The 25,545-nt window shown below is 33.0% G+C and overlaps 2 protein-coding genes, 1 long non-coding RNA gene and 3 other non-coding genes across 7 annotated transcripts in view; 3 read left to right on the top strand and 3 right to left on the bottom strand.

Annotated features, from left to right (window-relative positions):
* Positions 1 to 25,545, top strand: part of qin — a 180,142-nt gene that overhangs the window by 92,551 nt on the left and 62,046 nt on the right. The gene's annotated exons all lie outside the window — the stretch shown is intronic.
* LOC138859033 (uncharacterized) overlaps positions 1 to 25,545 on the top strand; it is a 59,211-nt gene that overhangs the window by 31,318 nt on the left and 2,348 nt on the right. The gene's annotated exons all lie outside the window — the stretch shown is intronic.
* Positions 5,860 to 5,931, bottom strand: TRNAP-UGG (transfer RNA proline (anticodon UGG)). Its single transcript has one exon. It is a non-coding gene; the product is annotated as a tRNA-Pro (tRNA).
* On the bottom strand, positions 6,710 to 6,781 carry TRNAP-UGG (transfer RNA proline (anticodon UGG)). The gene has a single exon. It is a non-coding gene; the product is annotated as a tRNA-Pro (tRNA).
* LOC106620046 (uncharacterized) overlaps positions 11,076 to 25,545 on the bottom strand; it is a 47,278-nt gene continuing 32,808 nt past the window's right edge. For both annotated transcript variants that reach the window (XM_036357911.2, XM_014238431.3), the window contains 3 exons: positions 20,985 to 21,179; positions 12,252 to 12,362; positions 11,076 to 12,186 (listed from right to left, as the gene is read on the bottom strand). In XM_036357911.2, the coding sequence (XP_036213804.1) occupies positions 11,960 to 12,186; positions 12,252 to 12,362; positions 20,985 to 21,179 (533 nt within the window). In that variant the 3' untranslated portion in view covers positions 11,076 to 11,959. The remainder of the gene's footprint in view (positions 12,187 to 12,251; positions 12,363 to 20,984; positions 21,180 to 25,545) is intronic.
* On the top strand, positions 14,177 to 14,248 carry TRNAP-UGG (transfer RNA proline (anticodon UGG)). The gene has a single exon. It is a non-coding gene; the product is annotated as a tRNA-Pro (tRNA).

Below are 25,545 nucleotides of genomic sequence, written 5' to 3'. Positions count from 1 at the left end.
ATTTAAATATATGCAAATTCAGAATCGCTTGTTATATAAAGTTATAAATCATTTATTGTCAATACAAATTTTTTTTTATTCATATTGTAGTCTTCTACATCCACTTCAAACAATAATTACAAGCAGCATAGCGTTGCTTTGCGGGCAAACTACTCACGCGTGCACTCGTACATGCAGACGATGCACACACACATGCACCTAAACACTCGCATGTCGTTGAGCAGAAGTAAAACATGGTTTTGACATTTCGTCCTTTCACATTTTCTGCCGAACTGGCAGCTGCATTCACTTCGATTACTGTAACAGTGAGGCTACAGCAACAACAATCAGCAGCCAACAACAGCGACGACAATGCTAAGCGATCGACCAACAAATCACCGCGACCACGACCACGATTAAGTGCCGCAAGCGCTTTTTACCCAACGCAACTGCAATTAAACAGCAGACAGTAGCAACTACTCGCTAACTGTTGGTCTCTTGCCTACCTCCCACCCGCCTGCCAAATGCCATTTGCAAGCAAATCGTCGCTGTAAAAAAGAAACGTGTGGTAAACTGCGCCAAATGGCAGAGGACCGAGCGCTTATGTTGGCTCTAACTTGCTGTTTGAAGAAACATTAAACCACTTGTGGATAAATAGAGTAGTGTTTATTTTTATGACGACCATACACACACATACAAGTACATACATACAAGACTTTGTAAGCTCATGCTACAATTACTTGACTTTTGCTGAAACTTTTTTTTTAGCTGCGTTGGTTTGTTCGCAATTACAATACAGCAGACTGCTTGGATTTAAATTTGTTATGTATTATTTTTATAATTCCTCATTTGCTTAGTTTTTAGTGCGCACCCCCTCTGAATTATTAAATGTTACTACACTTGCCGTGTTGCCACACTTACCAGCTTCCTTCGTGCTAACCGTTTCAACTCAGCATTTCCAAGCATTTAAAAATTTTTTGTTGTTTGCTGTTAATTACTTAAACTACTTGTATATTGGAGCACTCACTGGTCAAAATTATATTTTGGAGCTCAGCTTTCTGAAGCTGAATCTTTGTGTATGTAGAAGACGAATGGCTCCACCTTCGATCTTGAAAAGATCGTACATATCTTAACTTGTGTATCTAACTGCCCTAATAGTTCAGATCAGAGTCGTTTAGAACCTATCAATATAGATTGAGACGAAGTCCTTTTTGACCATATTATCTTTCCCCAAGTTCTTTCCTTAAATTAACCCTAAGCCAGAAAAAAGCATTTTTTGTGATTTTTTATGAGGCATTTTAGTTATTAAATAAATAAAAATGATGTAAATACTTTTACAGAATTTAATGCATTTTACTAATCTGAAATTTATTTTGGTTTCCCTTGATCTCGTAGATCATCTCCAGAAGAACCTACGAAAAAAGGTGTCTGACTGCTGCAAGATTTTTCTTCCTAAAATTGTCTAAAACCAAAATATACATTACAATAAATGAATAGTTAAAGTAGCAGGACTGATCAAAATTTGATTTGTTACATAAACTATTTGCTGGATCAAATTTTTGGAGAATATTGTTTACTATATGCATATTCGATATATGTACATACATATATGCAAAAAAGTCGATTTTTGGAAATTCACAAGCGGATATGACCCCTTATAACCTGAAAGTCTACACTTAAGCTTAGCTAAGAGAATATAAACCGTGCATTCACATTCGTCAATAAGAGCTTAACTCAAATTTCATCACGACTATATATTCTGTATTCCGCATTCTACCGTTATTGTGGGTTGTACCATGGATTGTATGATGGTTTTTTGTTTTATGGATAAACACAAGATTTCTGTTCTGACCTAATTGAGCTTTATCTCCTTAGAAAAAAAAAAAGCTTCCGAAAAATCATTCTTGCCGCAATAACCACCGTGCTTCCCCCTAATACCGAATGTAAGGAGAACAGTGACTGAATTTATACAGCAAATATCGGTCAGTTTTTAAGAGATTCTAATAAAATTAAGTGATAATAGTGTGGTCTGATGTCAAATCGGTTCAACAATTCCCGTAGTACTCATACACTTTCGAGTAAAATAATGATTTTCATTATTTGGGCTGACTTTATACCATATATAAATTGATCAATGTGTAAGATCTATTAACAAAATTAATTGGTTAAGAGCCCAAGTTAATACGCCATACTGCAGTTCGATATCAAAAATGAGTGAAATCGGTCCCCATATACTAAATATAAAGATTTTCGTTATTCTATATTGAATATACCGGTCAGAGTTAGAGTTATCTTTAAAAAATTGAATGGATATATTTTCTCATGCATTTTCTAGTGTAATTAAAAGTAAATGAAATCAGTTCCACTTTCTTCTAGTCCCAATACTCTCCATATTGCGATCTTCCGGTTGATTATAATCGATTCAGAATTTCAGAATTCGTTAAAGTTATAGGCAAAATTTTAATTATAAAGTTTTGGTTATTAACGCGTTTTTGCCCTGTCGTCGTCAGATATTCACTATATCACGATAGAGAACATTTGATAAGGTTTTGGTTACATCAAGAAATATTTCCACGATTCTCACAAATTGCGTAACTTTATAAATTTATACAACCTAAAAAAACATTTTTAACCTATGTTTGTTTAAATGAGTGGAACTTACTTAAGTCTTTGTCATCACATAATCATTCAATTGAAGTTTTCCCTTTGCTTTAGTTCGTCAAAAAATCCGCAAAGTTCTTAACGGGATTACTTGTAGCATTTTGTATGCGTTTTAAACGATAATTTGTTATAGAATTTGTTCCAATATTTTTATAAAATAAAAGATCTCATTAAAAATAGTTTCAATATTTATTTCAACAATTATTGTATGAAAATTCCAAGCGAAATGTGGGCAAGTAACGACAGACGGAAGTCGGTTATACGTTTGTCTTATGCTGTTATTGCACTATAATGATAACTTATAAATTTTTTGTCAAATCGCCGAACAATCAAGCGTTGTATTGTCAATAGCACCCAAGCTTAGTAACGTTCCAGTCCACTACCACTACCAGAGCGCTGATGTTGATGTTGCTACTGGCTTTCGATTGTGGAACCGTTAATGAACCACTTTTGGCCAGCTGATTGCCTCTGTTACTAATGCCACTGATCCTCGCACACTTGGCAGCACATCCAACACTATTCACCAGTAAAGGCTGCCAGACTGGCTTAGAGTGGGGTGCAAGTAGAGTCGCCGCAATCCGGATTTAATCTTGCCAGCTGAAAAATTTGTTTCAAGTTGCTCTACAACTGGTTCATGTTTGCTGTTGGCACCTGACAGCAAATACGCGATGTTGCTGTAAACTCTTCGCTTGTAGCATGCAACATCGAAGCATTAAATAACAACAACAAAAAGGAAAAATCTGATATTTTTATTGAAATTGCAGTATGCTCCTTGTGCCTTCTGTAACCAGTGTAAGTTGCTGTTTTTTTTTGGCAGTGTTGAACTGTCGGCCGTATCGCCAATCATCAATAGCCTTGCGGTTGCAGTGAAAGTTGCTGCTCGATATATATCACATGCGTACGTACATATGTATGTGCATGCAGTTGCGGGCTGTTGTTCCCTTAATGGCGTACTATATGGCATTGTAATGGTCATATAATAATTTTTTATCAGTGGCTCTTAGGACAATCGATTTGAGGACTAATACCGTAAATCGCTGGTGGTCACGCAATTAAAGGATTTTGTATATTTTCTATGAAAAATATAAACACAAATACATATAAAAATGTTTGCAAGCCAAGAATGTGTCAGCCCGACCTCAAGTCCTTTGTACGTTTATTGGAAGGTGCTTAAGGGGTGACAAAAATTTAATAATAGTGAATTAATTTCTATTTCTTTCAAAAATTTAAGTTTTCTTGCCACGTTCGGAAAGATAACTCGCCCGATTCTTTACTGAATACCTTTAAATTTATATCATTTATACAAAATGTTAGCCATGAAAAGCAATTAATTCTTCAAATGTACACTTTGTAAAAAAATATAATTTTTCTTACAGCATTTTGAAATAAAAATTGAAAATAACGGTAGTCTCATGATTTGGGAGATATCTATAATAAATGTTTCATAGAGCGTGGCCACGCCCAAGTTTTAACAATTTTCCAAGCACAAATTAAATTAAATTTTTTATTATTTTTTTTTTGCTTAATTTGTGGTTTAGTTATAGCTCTTGCATTAACATAATTTTGTGGTTCGATATTGTCCATCAGCAAAACCAACCTCCTCAGAGTGCTTACGACATTTTATTTGATTGATCTAATAAATATAATATACTGCACTGTTTTACAATTGCTCACAGCTGTAGAAATATGCCCTGACGAATTTTTTTCTTTAACTCTATGTATATAGTTTTATTTTTATTTTTATTAAATACATATACCATATACCATATACATATATAATACTCACCAACTACAAAAATACTTTTAGGACTAGTTCTCTGTAATTCATTATAAAAATCTTTAATATGAGTTTATGTGATGTTTTCAAAATTCATAAATCATCAATAAAGATCGTTTAATCTAATTTGGAAATAATTAAATACTGCTACTACTAATCGTGACTCTTATCCAATTTACTTTTAAAAGGAAGTTTGGTGAGTTTTGGTGTATTTATAGTAGTCACGATTGTGCGTTTATCCAGTAAGGGGTAAGGTAAAAACATTATGTAGATGATTTGTATGGCTCTATACAATACATTCTTATCGCAATGAAGCATCTTTATATTCGGAATGAAATAGTGTATTATTGTAAATTGATTTTTTTTTTACTATAAATATGGAGTTTTCGAAAAAGTCGTAATATACTCACCCATATTAAATTTCAACGCATTCGAAGTCTCCAGGTCGATCTAATAAATTTTGTGTAAATTTAGTCTGTTTATTTTTTTGAATTAACCTGAGCTCATAATTATTTTACCATTTAATTGTGTGCTGAAATAATAAATTAGTTAGTGAGTATAAAATTTTGAACAAGGAATAAACAGTCACAGGGTGTGAATATGCATTATATAAGGTTTTACAAATTACCTATTGTATGGTATATGAAGCATAATACCCCTAAACTACAAGTATATACATAGTTTTAAAATTCTTTATTGCAAAACTCAAAGGGTTTTGTTTTTTTGACCGTAGGTCATTGTACGGACAATATCTTATAGTGAGATTTTGTTTATTTTCAGTTATCATACACGGTCACATTAGGTGTCACTTAAAAGTGAAATATTCTAGGATTGTCGCGTTTTGAATCGAAAGTTATAAATACAAAATGTTGGTACCATTTTAAAAAATAAAAGTCTGGCTCGTTTCTCATCGATGGTGCCTGAGGAGGTCCCCATCAATGTTTTTCATTTTATCATAATTATGTATATAAATAGCACAGTATATACACCTATTTACATATGTGTGTTCGAATTCATATCCCGTGCTAATATTTTGTACTAGAGCTTCGGTAGCCGTGCCTTGCTGGGATGACTCACAACATTTGTAAAGGCGGTCACTATCAAACATTCCGTAACTACACCTATGCTACAGAATCTTGTTCTTTGTTACAGAATCTTGATTGGGTCACTTTGTTTGAACATCAACTCTAACCTACATTAATTAATACAAACAAACGAATATAAAATGTTGCAACTATTTTGAATCACATCCACCTGCCACAATGACCATACATTGTTTACCGCTGTGATTAGTGTCATCTGATAAATAGCCGCAGCGTGAACATTAACAGTAACAGCTTATACATTAGGAATTTATAGGCTTTTAAGACTGAATAAAAAAGAAACAATTTATGAACGAAAATACTAACCATAGCAACAAAGAACAAGAATAAAAATAACTTGGGCTCAACCAGGATTTGAACCCGGGACCTCTCGCACCCAAAGCGAGAATCATACCCCTAGACCATTGAGCCATATAATTATAATGTGTCTAATATCAACTTTGTCACTCTGCAATTATTATTTTCTTTGATTTTTTAGTCACCCTGTGCTGTATATTGATTAACAAGTTTCTGCGCATGTCCAATAATAATAATACAGTTACACGCTGCAATTAGTATGTAGATTGAATAGTTTTTATTAACTACGGATGATTTATTTAATTTTTGAATTATTATTTACATTATTAATATAAAGTATTCCACTTGAAGTATAAAAGTTTACGGTTCGTCTCAACAATATCGTCCTCGTATTAAAGACATACAGTGTTGGCCATAATAATATAACATATCCAGATTTTACATAGTTGAAGATAGATTTCCTTATATACAACTTTGGATGCACGATTTTATTGGCTTTCAGTTCAGACAAAAATTATAGAATATTTTATTTTGGTAGATGTTCCGCAGATATGCATGTAGTAAAATGCGGTTATTTTATTATTACAAATAGACACATCAATTTTATTATCTGTATTGATTCAGTCTCCCGCCTTGTATGGCAAATGCTCTTATCACATGTTAACCAACATTTTATATTGTCCTTTGATTCATTCGAAGATAAAACAATTTTTTCCGGCCATTTGGAAAATTCCTTGCATACCTTTACATTTTTATATATTTTTAGTGCCGGGTGAACGCAGACTTTATTGGCTATGTGTACATATATGGGAAGATATAAAAAGTAAAATAATATAAAACAATTTAACGGTATAAGAAATTTTAATTAAATATTAAAGTTAAAAAAGGACTTGGGCTCAACCGGGATTTGAACCCGGGACCTCTCGCACCCAAAGCGAGAATCATACCCCTAGACCATTGAGCCGTACACTATACTTTCGCCGATTTAGAGTTTTATGGCGTAACCTGTCGAAAATAAAAAAAATTGCAATGCTATTTACTATTGAAGTAAATTCTATTTTTTTAACTACATTTTTTAATGAAAAGTGTAAATGTATTTTCTTTATATTAAGCTTATTTCTTATAAGAAGCTTAGTTAAGTATTTAGTCATATATGTAGATCATGCAAGAGCTTTTCCTCTATATAGCTACATCAAACAACAAAGCGTTTTATTGCATGCTTTTAGGCTTCAGTTATAAGAAAAACAAGTTGATAAAATATTGCTGTGGTGCGTAGTGCGTAAGTAGTGAATCTACATTTAGCACTACTACATTAGTACACTTGATCTCCTTTTTGCACGCTTTTTGTTTGAACGGATATTTTTTGCAAGTTTTTTTTTGTACACCTCCTAGTTGCTATTTCTACACGGTTTATTTTAATTTTTTTTGCAATAAAATCAAAATCCCATACGTAAATGCAGGTATGCTTCATTTAAGAACATGTTATCGTAATAAGAATTAATTAAATGAAGCAGTAGAATGCTACCGTGAGCTGTATGAAGAAGTAAAGGAAGACACAGCGATTAATGACGGATTTTTTAAATCGTAAACGTAACATATTGACATGAACTTTTATTTTTATTTACATGAATTTATTATACTTTTTTTACCCTTGTTTGCCCTTTTAACAATAATACATCCATATGAATATAATACCATATAAATCTACAGCTTTTTAATTGTGTAAATTCTCACTACGAATAGATAGATTAACATGTAAAATAAGATATTTTTTCCGTTTTTTTCATGGATTTTTTTTATAAATTGGTCCTAATAGTGAGTTTTATATGACAATTTTATTAGTTTTGTACGTTCTTTTTTTTTTTTGCAAGTGTAATTTACTGTCCCAGTTAACCGTGCAGAAAGTAGATCAAGTGTAATGTGTAATTAATTTTTGTTATAATTTCATATTTTTTTATTTTGAAAATTTATAATGAAAAACAAACAGCCGTATTTGCGCAAAAATTTTATCCGATAGGCAACTTTAATGAATGTTCGAAAGGGTCTTAAACCTGTTATCAGTTTCAGTTGAAGATAAATTTTAAACAAAATATATGGTTTCCTTTACAATAGTTTATTTTCTTAGTTGATTGGAAATAATTCTGAACAGTAAACATTAGTAATCTGTTACAGTATGGACTTATAAAAGTTTATTTTGCAATAAATCGGTGTCAAAATTTGATGATGGGCGTGGCACCGCCCATATTTAAGAGAAAATTTATGGCTCGGGATTCATTCCACCGATTTCAACCATATTCGGTATGTAATACCTAAAAATTCCTACATTACCGTGCGATAATAGGCGAAATCAGACGAAAACCACACCTACTTAGCATATAACACAATTTTAACTTTCATCTGATTCTTTTACTTTCCAGTATGCAAATACAGCCTTTCACAAACACAGCCCTCAATTAATTTCATCTTACGCCCAAAAATTGTCAAAATCGAACTATAACTTTCTCAGAACCCAGACGCCAAATGTGTAGACCCCAGTGCATATAGCTGACTTTTTGCCGAAAATATCGGTCAATCTGTGAGATATATTATTGAAATTAGGTTGGATCGGATCTGTACTTCTCTTAGCCCCCATATACCTACCTAACAAAGATTTTTGAATTTCCAGTTGACTTTATACTATATACATACAGTCAAGAAAAAAAGTATACATACACCCTTCGATTTTGGCAAAGCTGTTACGAAAATCAAAAAAGTGAAAGTGACCAAAAGTCAATATTTGTGAAAAAGTTTATTTCAGAAAAAAAAGTTATTCATTGCAATAACAAAAACAGAAATAGTCAAAACATAGAAAATCATTAGTAAAAAACATCATACAGCTACCACAAAAATTTAAAAAAATTTTTGCAACAAATTTTTATTAATCTTAGTAGGTTGGTCTATCTTGGGCATCAATCACTGCTTGTAGACTTCGTGGCATTGAATTCACCAAATTTTCAGTTATATCGGGAAAAATTTCGGCCCAAGCTCGGGTAAAGGAAGTTTTGAGAGGTTAACGGCTGCTGATATCATATTCGCGTATTTTCTTTTCTAGAACGTCCCAAATATGTTCGATCGGATTTATATCTAGTGACTATAGTGGTGAATTTAGTTGTCTGGAGTATTATCTAGAAGCCAATCTCAAACAGCGTGCGCCGTATGCTTTGGATCGTTGTCTTTTTAAAAATTCCAATACTTTTCAAGACCCAAACTATCCACAGTCAGCCTTCAAATTTTGTTCCAATATGTTTTTATAACCATAGCGGTCCATAGTACCTTCTGTAAAAACCAAACTCCCAACTCCAGATGAAGAAATGGCATCCAAACGATAGCCTGCCCTCTCCATGTTTGACTGTAGGTATATTATTCTTCATATCAAACGCAGTATTTGGTTTTCTCCAAACACTGGATCGGCCATCATTTACAAAAATATCATACTAACTTTCGTCGGTAAAAAGCACTCCTTTCCAAAAATTCGCATCTTTCTCAAGATGTGATTTAGCAAAGTCAAGACGAATTTTTCGATTTTTCGCAGCAATTAGATGTTTTTTGCGTGCTACTCTTCTTTTATCCACAGCCACGTAGCCTATTACGTACAGTTATTCAATGTACATTAATATTCGAACAATTTTCAATGCGATTCGTCAACTTTGAGGAACTTAGTTTCAGATCCTTGTTGACTTCTTTTATAATGGAGCTTACGTCTCGCAGAGAAAGCTTTCTGGGTCGGCCAGATCGTGGCATATTTTCGATACTGTTTGTATTATTGAAGTTTTTTATGATACTTTGTACTGTGTATGATTTCTTTTCATTTCGGAGATTAACTACCATATTTCGAACTGAAATGTGTATTTCTTTACAATTTACCATTTTAAATAATGAAGTTTATTTATTGATTGAAACTTGTAAAATTGTTCTCTTTTATAACTAAAATACGCGGAATAAACATATCAACAAAATACACGGAGAATTCCTCGTTTTTATTTTCACTTTCAGATATAATGTCGGGAGTTGCCACGCGGTATGTATACTTTTTTCATCCTAAATATTATGTTTTCCCACAGTAATTGTGAGAGTTGTTAAAAAAAAGAAAAATTTGCCCACTTAAAATCTTATTTCATAATAACTTAAATATTGACATGAGGACTTTTTTGATTTTCCAAATTGGCTACATCGAAGGGTGTATGTAGACTTTTTCCTTGGCTGTATATCGGCCAATGTGGTAGTTATTTTAATGAAATTGAGAGGGCGTGTTTTTTTAAAAACTGTGTAGCTTTGTGCCCAAAATGGATAATATCAGACGAAAACTTGCCTTAGCCTCCATATAACTGGTATTCACGATTTTGAAACAACCGGCTGACTTCAATCCATGTATGTATATACAGTGATATTAGTATAATTTTCGCTGACGCGAAGTAAATTATAGTAATAAAACTAGCCTCCCTTAGTTTAAGTTAAAATAATTTAATATGATAAAAAATTTGATTGTAGTCCATTCACGAATCGTAGATTCGCTAAATTTTTTAATTTTAATTGTAATGAATCTACAAACTTTCTTTTCCATCAACACTTCTTTTGGATCGAGCCCCAGTTTTTACATTTTCTGCTGAAGACGCCAAAAAGTCCAATGCATTTTGCATATTCTGCCGGTATTAACCTAACCGTTGCATTACCTCGAATTCAACCAACTGATTTGGCTCAATGCTTCTAGGTGTTTTAGTGTGGCCATGTTTAACGATTTATAAACCGAGGTAATATTTTGAGTAAGAGGAACTACCACCGAATAATTGGTATTAAAAAACAAAATAATTTTGGACAACAATAATAATAAACTATTGATTATAAAAATGTATTAATTAATTTTCTAAGTAATATAAAAGGACAAATAAAAGGCACAAAAAATAATAGAAGTACAATGATAATTTATTAACAAAAAAAAATTAACAAACCATCGTAAAATAAATAATTAAAGTGGCCAAAAATAAAATAATTTCTTGCCTACTGGGGAACGAATGCCAACAAGAGGAAACATAAGTTGTATGTAATAACACGGCTCAATGGTCTAGGGGTATGATTCTCGAGAAGTCCCGGGTTCAAATCCCGGTTGAGCTCAACAAGATATATTTATCCAAAGGAAAATGTTAAGGCGTTCAACTCTTCATACATTTCGTCTTAATTGTTAGCCAAAAACAAGTAACGACATTAAAAAATATAACAACAAATTTAAGTTGAAAACAAAATATTTGCGCGCTCGCTAATAAGCTTTATTAAACATTTCAAATCAGATAAAAGTTGAAACTAACTGGTGAATAGTTTAAACAAAAAGAGTAATTTTACTCAAAATATAAATCAAATCCAAATGAAAATATATATATAATATATAATGATAAAATGAATAAAAAGAGAAGAAAGAAGTTGTGTGTTTATAAATTCAATGTGTACATACATATGTAGTATATAAATAATGTATACGTACTATTGTATATTATATATTTGTATGTTAATGCAAACAGTTGACCGCGATGGAAGACATATTGATTATATTGCTATATAACTATATACAAATTCACTAAAAGATAATATTAAATAATATTTTTTTTTTTGTAATATTAGCCTAGAAATCTAAAATTAATATTTTACATTAAAAAGTATATAAATCAATACTAATTTATTTACTAAAAAATAGTTTATGTAGCACTCTTTTCCATATTTATAGTTCCAACTTATCATTAAGAGTACACTTGAAGTCCTTGAAATATATTCTTAGTATAATTTGTAACTGCACTTCTCAAATTGCATCGAATTAGGATCGCAACATTTTCGAGTTTCATTTTAATACTATGCACCGTTAGTAATTTTTTTTCTCAATACTTGAAATCGAAATTTTTTTTAACTTAAATAACCCTCATAGCCCACAAATCTACGATGAACCGCTCTTCCTTCAGTGGTTTTCATCTGGCAAGGCTTCCACACATTTTCTCCCATTGTCTGCCTTTCACTCTTTGTTCTTTATCTGCATCTCTCTCTCTCTCGCTTTTTATATTTATATCTCCTTCCTTTCTATCTGTTTGTTTCTTTCACTATCTTTGCTGCCTCCCACTACAGCTTAATTGAAAATATCATCGACCAGCTCCTTTGTAATAATGCGATGTGGACGTGTCGGATTCACCTTGGGACGCTGATAGAGACGTGCATTGATGGCGTAAAGACGTGGCGACAGATCACAGCGAACATTGAACCACCAATCGCACACGAAGACGGCTTGTGAAAATTGTGTGCCATTTGGACACAGGAAAGACGCCTGTCGGCCATCAATGTCGCAATAGTGCCAACCTGTAATGAACAGATAGACATAAAACAATTACAATATATTTTTATTTATTAAATTCTGCACTTACCTTGACACCTGGTTTCCATGTCGGCGAAAAATCCCGGATATGGCTGCTCATCGCAGTAGAAATTTGTGTATGGAATGGCTGAGAGTATGGGATAGTCGACACCAGGACGGCCTAGAATGAATGAATATTGACCGAAAAGGTTAAAAATCAACAAATGTTTCAATCTATGCATATACTATATATTTCAAAAAAATCAAACACTTTACAGACTAGTTTTTAATTTAATTTTAATTTAAAAAACGTCCTATATTTTTATTCTTGTATTAACTATATATATAGCTACTATTTTAACATTTCTTTGTTCCTTGTAATAATCAATTAATGGACTCATGCCGCATGCTTAAGGTTTAAGTTTTTAAAATGGATGTGGATAACTTCTTCGTATATCTAAATAAAAATTGTGTGTGAAATTTATTCTTCGATCATTTGAACCATCTAACGTACAGGTCATTTCGACCATTTCCTTAAAAAGTCTTGTGCTAATATCATCAGCTGAAAACTCTTAGTTTAAGTAAAGGTATATTTCGAAAAAGAGTTTATTTTAAAAATGAAGGAAATGTGCTCTTTAAAAAAAATATTTATATATCCACTGAGATATAAAAAATCGTCCGCCAAGCAATGGAGAATTTGCAGATATACCAACCCATAATAAAATTATCAAACAAAAATTGGTATTATAAAGTTGGCTTACAGATTACGTATAGTCATGGCTAAACTACTTGACTAATTTAAATCATATATGGTTTAGCTATAATATTTCTAGGATGACTGTCTGGCATAGTTTGTTGATAGCAGAAAGGAATGACTACTATATCTACTCTTATTAAGTTTATTTATCATGAATAGCTCAAGATTAAGCAAACATTTTGAATGATGATCATCAGCTTAAATAGGCGAGTGTAGTTTTCGTATGCCCCATGTACGAATTTTCACGATCTCAATCACTTTATACCGGATAAATCCTACAATATGTAAGATATCTTAACCAAAGAAGGTGGTCATGATTTTGAAAACAACGTTTTGTTAAAAATGGTGAAGGTTCTGTTAAAAGATGAGGTATTATATATATCGCAATTAAATATGTCATAATGCTGTCATTATATTATATTACGAAAATGTTCCAAAGTTTTAAAATAAAAAATTTTTTGTGGGAATTATGAAATGTTCAGAATATATAAAAATACTTGTATGTAATGTCATTATAACTGAAATGATCAGTTTTTTGTATTTTGGAAGTGGAAAAATGGTAAGTGGAATACATATCACTATATTCTGTTTTTGTCAGTTAGAGTCATTTGAAATTGACATTATGAAAATTTCATATTAGTCCTTAGTTCATTATATACATACGAATATTTAATATATATTGTATATATAGGGTATAAGAGATATTTAGACACCAGTGAAATCTATCGAACATATTTTTGGGTGGGATATTATATATGAATTAAATCGGATGGTAAATATAGGCTTTTATATTTATTGACCACGGCGCCCTCTATCGTGCCGTGGTAATTATGTGAGATGTGTCGACCACAAAAGGTATGGCCACCAATAATATTAAAGCACCCCAATTTATAAGAATGAATCATGTCTTTATCATTAGAGGCACAAAAAGCAAATGGTAGAAACATGTTTTTGGTTTATGAAGTGAATTGGAAGTTGTCTTACAGTCACATACAAACATACACATATGAAGTGCCGCAACCTTATCAAACAGTATGTTAAAACGAGTGGAGAAGATACAAAAAAAACATGTTTGAAAACAATGTTTCACTTTTTAATTAATGCACTAACAAACACAAATATACAGATAAATAAACTATTGCGTGTATGGCAAAGCCAGCAAAACTATTGATGAAGATGAGTACTAACGTAGTCCGAAAACTAAGTTAAAAGAAAATGTAACTTGATCTTAACTAAATGGCTCAATGGTCTAGGGGTATGATTCTCGCTTTGGGTGCGAGAGGTCCCGGGTTCAAATCCCGGTTGAGCCCGATTCAATATTTTGTTTGAATTTTTTTCTAAATACCGTTTATGAAATACATTAACGGTACTTTAATGTTGTCAATTGACATAAAATATTTTTAATACAACATTTTAGCGAATAGCTCACAATTTGGGTTCTAACATTTGTTTATATACCAATTTTTCATCATTCACTTGTTTATATATGAGTCCATTATTGTTTTTTTACTTAACAAATTTAAAAAGAAAGCAATTTTACTATTTTTATCAAGAAAAATGCATATACTTGTAAAATAGGTAAAAAACGTGCTGAAAATAAAATAAACACAACAATGAAAGAATATCGAATTTGGCTTAAATTAGGCGGCTCAATGGTCTAGGGGTCTGATTCTCGCTTTGGGGGTTCAAATCCCGGATGAGCCCGACTGAACATTTTTTTTAAAATTACTTATTTAATAAAGTACAAAAGTACAGTTCTCTTCGTGACCTCTGGGATACAAAAGTGCCGATGGAACCTTATATTAAGCATTATACCCTGAACGGGATGTATTAAGCTTGTCACAAAAATTGTAACACCCAGAAAGAAACGTAGGGGACCCTATAAAGTCTACATATGTATATATAAATCCTCAGCGTGACGAGTTGAGTCGATTTAGCCATGCCCGTTTGTCTGTCTGTTTATACGCCAACTACTTCCTCAGTTTTAAGATACCGATCAGAAACTTTGCACACACTCGTTTTTCACTAAGAAGCTGCTCATTTGTCGTAACCGCCGATATCTTAGCGACCAACATCAAGTTCTTGCATGAAAAACTTATTTGACAAGATATCTTGACGAAATTTGGCATATATTATTATCTAAAGCACAGCTATGAGCTCCAAATAATTTGTTCTCCTCGGAATCCTATGACATAGCTTTTTTACAAAATGATCTATCAAAATCAAATCCTTATTTAGAGCATTTTTTTTATTTGACAAGATAAATGAGCCATGAAATTTGGCACATATTGTTTAAAGCAACGCCACAATCTTTGTTCAAATTGTGCTACTATAGCTTTATGCTGCCACTCAAACTGACCGATGAGATCTTTTTATCCTTTTACGTTTTATGGGTTGCATCATAAGTACTGCCCGTGTGTTTAAAGATCTGGTATAGTTTGTTCGATTCGCTGGAGAGTAACGCTTGGCGATTCGAAGACAACTATAATTTCACTTTAGTGTTAGGATTTAATCATGCATCGATAATTAAAACAAGAACAAATGGTTTGACTGTGTTTACTGCCGAAAGCCTAGTTACATTAGAACAAGAACGAATTTTTCGAAAAGAAGAAGTTTCAAATTGATATATAATAATAAAGTTAATAATGACGCCGAAAAAGAAGTTTCGGTTAGCTCTTTTTATTGGTATATTTCTATAACCACTTTATAACTTCTGTGAACCCAAGTTTAATTACGCGATCCGTTGTTGGTTAGATTATTTTACTTATTCCAGCAATATAATTTAGCACTCTGCTCATATACTGTACATTTGTCTGTATATAAAATTTTACAAACGTCTTTTTCTCCAATAGTTTGCTCATTTGTCGGAACCTCCGATATCGGACCACTGTAGGATATACTAGGTGCGATACCAACTGATCGATCAAAATGAATTCCTTCCTTATTATGAACAACTTTTGTATTTGAAATCTTCATAAAATTTGGTACCGCTACAATCTGCGAATATATCGGACCTCTATATCATACGAATGTTGCCTATTATATTTCGGAATTAGAGAACAACAAAAAATTTGAATCATCGAAAGTCGCTTTATTGCTTTCAAAATATTCTCCATTAAGATCTATATACTTTTGCATGCATTTGAAACAATTGTCGAAGTACTTTTGCCACTCTGATTCAGGTGTCTACAAAACATGCGTTCTGAAGGCATCAATCGCCTCTTTAGGTGTCGAAAAACGTTGAAATTTTAGTTTATTTTTTACATACGGGAATAAAAAGAAGTCATTCAGTGCCAAGTCAGGACTACACGGCGGATGACTCATCAAATCGAAGTTTTGAGTGCTTCAAAGTGCAGTTGCTTCATTCGATGTGTGAAAGTTCGCATTGTCGGCGGTCGGTTTTCCTGATTTCTTAAAAGACAACTGGCTATTAAATAGTTGTGTATCAATCAGAATTTACTGTTCTACATTGTTCTAGTGATATGGTTGCGATATGTCCACTTTTTCCAAAAAACCAGGAAACCATTTGCGTGGAAGTGCGTCGTGCGGGAACAATTTTTGTTGGATTCAGCTCATCTTGAAACAATCATGCAGTCGACTGCTGTTTACTTTTGGGCTCATACCCGTATAGCACCGCTATCGTAGTTTTTTAACATTTCTCACGACCTATCTACACGAACCTTTTTTTTTTAATCGATTGACAAATTGTGTGGGACGTGAACAAATTTTTTTTTTAAGTCAAATGTTCATGCAATATTGAATGTATGCTGGTCCCCATTAATGTCTATAGTTGTTTCTATCTCACAATAGGTCAAGTGACGATCTTGCAATATCAAATTTCGCACAGCATCAATAGTTTTTTGCATAATATCAAAAATGTCAAATTTTTCGATAAAGTTGTAAGTTGCGAGATTGCAACACTGGAGCCAAATCAAAAGTAACTTTTTATGTGGAAAACATTTTTATATGACAATAGGGTATGTACCTTCAAGAAATAGGTTATATGCATAGGTTTTTATCCAAGGTAACACTACAATCTATGGAGAAATTGTTCAGATCAGACCTCTTTAGCATATAGCTGCTGAAGATTTCTATCGGTATGTATAAATACAAATATTTGTAGCACACAGTTCTCAATATTTAACCACCATCACTTTGCTCACCCTAAAGTTCTTTTTCTGTTCGAGTTGCTGCACTGCGAAATGAAATTCCAAATGCATTTTCGACCACAAAAACCAAGTTGCATTCAAAGTTAAAGAAATATGTGTTTTGTGTACTGTATATTAGTGACTCCTGTCTGGAGGATGAGGGTGTTTTCAGTTGGTGCAAGTTCGCTCAAAATTCAATGACAAACAAGGCGCTGTTAGTTGCACTCAATTACGCCGCGCGTATAAAAGTCGTCTGAGTTTTTCAGCTTCTTTTATCAGATGAATATTTTCGTGCTTCCATATTGCTTTTTTATCACACATCACACTCCCGGAAACTGAGTGACCCCAACAGATAACTATTGACCACAAAGATGGTAAGAAAATAGATTTCAAAAATACTCATTGAAAAATAGCGTGCCTGTTGCTAAACGAATGCCCATTTGGCACATATGTTTTTTTGTATGTATGTGTATGTTGCACGCAATCAAAAGCCTGCCACTGAGAGGCAATCCGTGCACTCCCAACATTTTTTGTGCAACTTTTTTCTACTTTTATACATTTGTAGTTTGCCTATCAGTTGGCATTGTATATCTGTTCTTAACACGAAATAATTGAATTTCCGTTCAGCCTCCGCCCCTCTAGCAAATTTTCGAAAGAAAGAAACAAAACGAGCTGCTCGATGTACCCAGAAAGCGAGCGGAAAAAAGTCATAAAATCAGAATTTCTCCTAAATTCTCATTTATGTATAGCTGGAGGAATTTTTTCTTTTTGAAGCTCTCCCGTCGATATCAATTTTTTAGTGTTTTTCAATGCTGTACTTACTGTGTGTTCGTTAGTATGCGAAAGCGCATATCTGCTGGCATCGAATCAATAAATAAATTAAAATGTTATTTGAATTGTGAATGACAGCCAAGCGCCTCTGGCCTTTAGATAGCCTTTGATTGTTTGTATACATCTGTGTAAATATGTTTTTAAAGTTTTTTGTAACTCAACACTAATTCCATATGCAGTGTCATTTGTTGCAGTCGACGGAAAAAAATTTGTTTTTCGTTTCATCTGGCAGCCTTAGCACGTGGTTGCAATTATATTTACCATTGGTATTTATTAAATACTCTAATGGTTAAATTAGTGTGCAAAAAGAAATTTGTATTGGAATTTATGAACTCTATAAAAACATTTATAATATTCCAACAAATATAGGAAAAATACCTCAGGCAAGTCGAAATGCAAACGTGCTTGGAGAAATGGAAAAATTAGCCTGCTAACTGATTACTCCTCATCTCGAATAAAAATTAAAAATACTGATTTTTTAATGCCAATATTTCACCAAAATTTATGAAATTTTTTCAAGTTCAGAAAAACAATTTTAACGACAAAAATTAAAAAATTAATGCAAGAAACTATCGGAGAAAAGAATTTATCAAAAAAATAATTATAATTTTCGATAAAAAAACCAAAACTCAATTATTATCCGTTTAATTACAAATCAAAAATATTTTTACTGCCCCATCAAAATGAACAACTATTTCATACATATGGATAATACATATATTATATATTATTTAATAAATATAAATAAGATATTTCGAGTCCAACTCCTTTGGCTAATTGTAGAAAAGTTAAATCTGAGAATATTATAGTAATTGTCGTTTCATGACCGAATTTTGTTGAGATATCATCAACATGGAGTTTATCAACGTCCAGATGGACAAAGGAACTGGGCGAAAGAGTCGTCTTGACGCCGCGTCCAGCATTTTTAATTAGTTTGCGGCCCTTTTAATTAGTTTGCGGCGCTTTTTGGAGGATGGTTTATATTTGTTTCCATATGAAGTGCAATTTAGCAAAAGGATAATGTCGACCGACTGGAATATATAAAAAAATCCAACTTGACGTAAGATGTTAAAAATAGGTGGCTTTAAATGGCACTAGACCTTCAAATTTGACTACTGATTTCTTGTTGTGAAATAATTTGAAAACTAAAATGTACCAGCAATTCTCGGATCATGGACGTGGTCAAAGCAAATTTTCTGATCGACATCATACTTGTATTTATATTTCCAGAGATCCCCTAAAAAATAATTACGAGGTTAGGTTAGGTTTGATGGCTGATCCAGTGATCGCACTTGGATTATTATATGTAGACCTTTGTAAATCCATAAAAAATATAATTCCTTATATTCTTCTTCTTTCGATCTTATAATTCGGCGAAGCGCTTTGTAGCCAATACAATTTTGGGTCCGATCCGTTATCATTATACTGATATCGGGAATAAGGTGCCTTTCCTTGCCAGCTCGTCAGCTTTAACAGTTACCTGCGATTCCGCTGTCGCCTTGCACCCATACTAGTCTTATCACAAAGTGACTCGATGACATTGATAATGAGGTTAGACATTCCTTAACCAGCCTTGAACGCACGGTTAGTGAACTGAAGGCTAGTATTGCCGCCCTACTATCAGAGTGGATAGTCACTTCTCTGAAAGGGCTGCACTCCGGAGTAGTAAATCTACCGCTACCTTAATGGCAGTAACCTCGGCTTAAAAAACACTAAAATAGTCATGAAGTCTGAAACTAAATTTGATAGAGAGTTCCTGCCAATTTACCCCTGCACCAACCTTCCCATCAAGCTTTGAAGCATCCGTAAAGAAGCCACTGCCCCTCTCCACCAACGGCTTATACCCACCCACAACTCCATCGCAGATATGTGGGCAAAGAAAAAAAAAAAACCGGTAAGGTTTTTTTTTGTTTGAATATTAAAATAAAATAATGGATATTTCAGCTCCGTCAATAATAACTTAATAAATGAAAAAATACAAAATTCATGTGAAGAAACTTAATATATACAAATTCGATTATTAAATACCCCAATATAACAATGCTATTATCATCAGGAGCAACAGTAGCATGAGCTCACCACAAAATAATAGATGGTAATTATTTACTAGCAACTGAAGGGCTTTTTTTTTATAGTACTGTAAAAGTACCAAACTGATTGTTTTCATGAACCTTCATTAGAAAAAGATGTCCTATACTTTGACTCGATACATTTGGTACGACATAATTTGAGACTTGTTGATTGTTTTCTGAGACCATATATGTTTCTGAAGCATACTTGTATAAATTAATTAATTTTGGATAAATTAAAAATATGTGGCCACATTCTGGTTATTTTTTCTATTTCTTTTTTTTTTTTTAACACTCGTGTAATTTAAAGTAAAATTTTTTATTACATATAACATTTGCTTTCCGAAATGATGTTATGACCTTTGTAGCTATAAATAGAGAATGAATTTTCCGAACTTAATGTTACTTTATATATATTAGTAACAAATTAATTTTTTGTTATTGACATTTATACCAGTACCAGTCAAAATGACGGTTTCTGTTCGCAAATGGTGTCAAATAGGATACTGGAATAACAACAAGACTACAAATATTTGTAATAAATGCAAAAAAAGTCTATGTGGAAAGTGTACACAAAGCGTAATCTACATATGTAGAAATTATGAGCGACAAACTGTAAACAATTAAATGCATTATTATTTTCAAATGTCTATAAATCCATTTAGCTATTACAAATAATATTGTTTAACTTTGTTGTAATTTTTTTTTAGAAATAATAAAGACTTGAAACCACAATAGCCATTTCTTTTTATACACCAGTAATTTTGACTGGTTTTGGTAGAAATAGGTATATTTAAATAGCTAGTAAATCTAGTGTTAGGCGTAAAAAATATTAATTTAGCTCATAAGCTCTGTTTTATATTATGGTCTTATTTTTCATTACAGCAGGTTCAATATCCACAAAGTGGAACGTAACTTAGAACCATAATATATAGTATACCACTACGTCTAATAATATATTTGTACATATATTTATATAAAACTACTATTAAACTCACCAGGTATCGACTTGCCCAATTCAAGATACTCTCGCACAGAAGGACTTAGGAAATTCGTCGGTATTTCAGGTATATCCTTCTCTTGACTCCCGCTCTCTTCATTTTCTAAATCTTGTTGTGGTTCCGGTTCGAAGTTCACCGGTTCTGGGGCACGTGGTCGTTTGGCCCGCTTTGTGCGTGTTGTTTCACTGCAATCTATGGAAAGCAGAAATGCGGTAATACTTACAAAGATATTTTCTTTTAAATAACCAGAAAATATAGTATTGAAAATGATTGCAAATTGAATTGGCTGAGTAATTTTCATATATATATTTGCTATGATTATTATCCTATCTAGGCTATAACAAATGATTCCTTTTAACACGGTGTTTTTTTCTTTCGATTGTGATTTCTCGCGCACAAAATTTTTCGCATATCCATGTTTTTTCATGTCTTTAGGGTGTAAATTATTATTTTTTTTGTTTTGCCTGGTAAAGGTCCCGGACTTTTTTTTTAACCCTTATGTTAGTAACTGGGTACCCGGGTATTCAATATTTCATTTTTTTTTATTCTACGTTGTAATTTTTTTTCTTAAAATTGTCACTGACTATTAATATTTGAAGAAAAGTTTTGTTTTTTAATAAAATAAACAAACTAATAATAATACTCAGATCGTCAGGTACTACCCCCCCTGTACCCGGTTGCTAAAAGACGTCGGTAAAGTTGGTTACTAACATAAGGGTTAGATAGCAAATCTTGCTTCACTTGATTCTTCGACAGTTGTGAAATTTATACACATGTCTTTTGAGGATAAGGTGTCTAACCTTAGCTGACCTTCGTACCGGTTTGGCCGGGACAGTGTCGGATTCCGAGTTAAGCGTCCCGGGCTTGAAAATTAAAAAACAATAAAATTTCTCAATAAACGGAACAAAAATACAACAATGTAGATGGCCCACCTTGTATGTTCTATTTTTATACTCCCGCAACATGTTGCTATAGATTATAATAATTTTGTTCAGCTAACGGTTGTTTGTATCACCTAAAACTAATCGAGTTAGATATAGGGTTATGTATATATAAATGATCGGGATGAAGAGGCGAGTTGAATTCCGGGTGACTGCCTGTCCGTTCGTCCGTCTGTGCAAGCTGTAACTTGAATAAAAATTGAGATATCTTTATGAAACTTGGAACACATGTTTCTTGGTACCATAACGCGGTTAATTTTGCAGATGGGCGTATTCGGACCACTGCCACGCCCACAAAACGCCATTAATCAAAAACAAATAAATTTCCATAGCTAAGCTCCTTGGTATACAGGATCACATAAGTAAGGGGCATCTGCAGTTAAACATTGTTTTTTTAAGTGGGCGTGGTCCTGCCCTCTAATAGGCTTAATGTGCATATCTTCTAAACCGCTAAAGCTGATAACAAAATCCACTGAGAGCAAATGCTTTTAGCCCCTCAACCAGTGTGAAAATAGGGGACATCGGGTGACAACCTCGCCCACTCCCCATATAACGGTACTATTAAAAACTACTATTAAAAGTTTCTAAAACTCAATAAATCAAGCACTAAACACGCCAGAGACATTAAATTTTATCTCTGGGATGGTATGAGATGACTAGGAACCGCGTTCAAAATTAGACAGTGGGCGTGAAACTGCCCACTTTAAGGTGAAAACCCATATCTTGGAATTTGCTTAACCGATTTCAACCAATTTAGGTACATAACATTCTTCTCATACTTCTATGTTACAGTGCGAAAATGGGCGAAATCGGATTACAACCACGCCTCTTTCCCATATAACAAACTTTTAAATTCTATCTGATTTTTACAGTATTCAAATCAAACATCAATGCAGTTAATAGGGGAAAACTTTACACAAATAGTGCTTCAAAGTATTTAAGTTAACGCCCATAAATTGTTAAAATCGGACTATAACTGTTAGGGACCCATACATCAAATATATGGACGACGGTGTTTATGGCTGATTTTTTATCGAACATATCGGTTAGTCTATGATTCTAGTATTGAAATTCGGGTGTGTTCTTGAGCCAAAAATGGGTCAATACTTCCCTTAGCCCAAATACCTAATCATGATATGTTAGAAATCTTAAAGCAATTCCGAAAAAATTTATTTCTAATATTATTGCGTCTTCTTGCCTGTGATTGTAAATGATGGATGCAATCTACCTACTTTTAATTAAAATATATACGAAAATTCGGTGTATTACTTTACCTTGCGAGAGTATAAAATGTACTTATACCTTCCATACATGTTTCATTATACATTCGGTTTGAATGTTTTAAATTCTGTAATAGATTTTAGCGCGAACGTCGGCGTTGTTCACTGACAGTTCATTACTTTCACTCAACATTCAAAGTGAAACATAAGATACTTTTGTGAATTTGAAGCATAAATATTACTTTGTAAAATGCTTTCACGAAAAAGTGTTTTCAACGATAATTTGAAGAAAAAATATAATTTTTTGAGATTCGCTTATGACGACTCCAACGTTCGTTGCGACAAATGTAATGCAACTTTTTCAGCTGCTGCTGTTGGAGGCAATGATATTGAAAATCATTTGAAGACAAAGTGGCTGAAAATGCTTCTCTTCAAACTTCAATCGTATCAGATTTTTTCATCGGAGAGAAACCAGATTTGAATCTATCGACGGTGGAAGGCGTGTGGGCGTACCACACAATTCAAATTTTTTCAAACTTTTTTTTGCAGATCACACGACTGATGAAAAAATGTTCTTTTACACCATATGCATTGGTATGCCACAAGTCTGATTGACAGACTGCCCGATTCATTTGTTTGTCGATCGACGCTTCCAATCGCAAAGCAATCAAGATGTTTCCTGTCATTCGTTATTTTCTTCCATTATCTGGAGTGAATGTTAAAATAAATGAACTTTCAAACAAACAAATTGCCATAACTAAGCTCCACAATAAGATACAAAACTGTTATTTGGTATACAGGATTACATTAGGAAGGGACATCTGCAGTTTAAAACTTTTTTTTAAGTGGGTTGGTCCCGGTCCCTAATAGGTTTAATGTGCATATCTCCTAAACCGCTAAGGCTATAATAATAAAATTCATTGAGAGCAAGCGTTTTAGCACCTCTATCGACAGTGTGAAAATGGGGTGAAACCAGCTGGCATTCCCCCCTCTCCCCATATAACGGTATAAATCAAGCAACAATGATTGTATCGGGGTAAAACTTTGCGTGAATAGTGCATCTAAAGTGTGCCACCTTGTGACCAAAAATTGTCCAAATCGAGCTAAAACTGTTCAAGCCTTTAGGCACTAAATATGTGGACCCGAGTGCCTATGGTTGAGTTTTTACCGAAAATATCGGTCAATGTGTAAGATATATAATTGATATTCATATTTTAAAATAAATAAATGAAACTCTCGATAAAAGTATGTTTTTGTGTCAAAAATGGGTTGAAGCGGATCAATACTTTCTTTAATATAAAATTTTGCCAACACCTGAAGTAATTTCCCGGGCTTTGAACCTTGCAAGTTGCGAGAGTATAAAATGTGCGGTTACACCCAATCTTAGAACTTCCTTACTTGTTTTTAATTGTCTTCAATACGTCAATCAGGTGATTGCTACGAATATCTTGACGCATGAACTCTTGAGTTTGCGTATGTAAAACTATTTGGTTGGGTACTACTCACTAATAAACTCGACTGGGAAAAAATTGAGAAAACGTTTATTTTTCTGACAGAAAATAACATTTTAAAAGCATCAGACACAAGGTCACATAAACTGTTTGAACAATTTACTTATATTTCTCAGTATATAGATGGCAAAAGATATGATGAATGGAGCAAAGAGCAAACATCCGTTGACAAACGTTTGATTCAATGTTATGCTTTTCTGTTGAAGCAAAACATACCATTTGTTGAGCTTTCAGAGGCCTTTGAATATGCTCTGACATTACTAGGAACATCGGCACCAGTGGAACGCATTCCACTATTAACAGAATTTTTCTCTCGCTTAAAATCGCACCCCGAGTATATTCGAAAAATCAATCAACAAGAGAAATACGTCAAACCGAAGACGTCTTCAACAATTCCGGAAACATTGTCCATTTCATCAACTGATATACAAACGATCGAACCAGACAGTTATTGAATCTTTTAATAAATTTTAATATTACTTTGCTTTCTCTTTTATGATTTCCATTCTTTTTGAATAAAATTTGTTGCTCTTCACCTACTATATGAGGCGATTTTCAGTGAAATATAATATGGAAAAAATCTAAATCTATGATTTCGGATTTTGCCGAAAAAAATATGGTCACCCAAGTCTAACCACAAAATATAGGGATCCAATTCTAATCGCTTCCATAGAATCGATGCGAACTTTTCAGCTGGTAATATTTTATTTAAGATAGCAAGTTAATATAAGGGCGTGCACATAAAATAGAGTTAATCTTATCATGTCTCAAGTCTTAAAAATGACAGAAACTACCTCCTTATACATTCAGCATCTATTTGTTGACTTTAGTCCTCTCATTCACGAAAAAGAATTGGAGTTGTATAATTTTTTAGTTTCGATGTAAA

This window comes from Bactrocera oleae, chromosome 2, assembly GCF_042242935.1.
Source record: "Bactrocera oleae isolate idBacOlea1 chromosome 2, idBacOlea1, whole genome shotgun sequence".
NCBI classification, from domain to species: domain Eukaryota; kingdom Metazoa; phylum Arthropoda; class Insecta; order Diptera; family Tephritidae; genus Bactrocera; species Bactrocera oleae.
The sequence above is the reverse complement of the archived record's forward strand: the minus strand, read 5'-3'. Positions and strand labels throughout refer to the sequence as shown.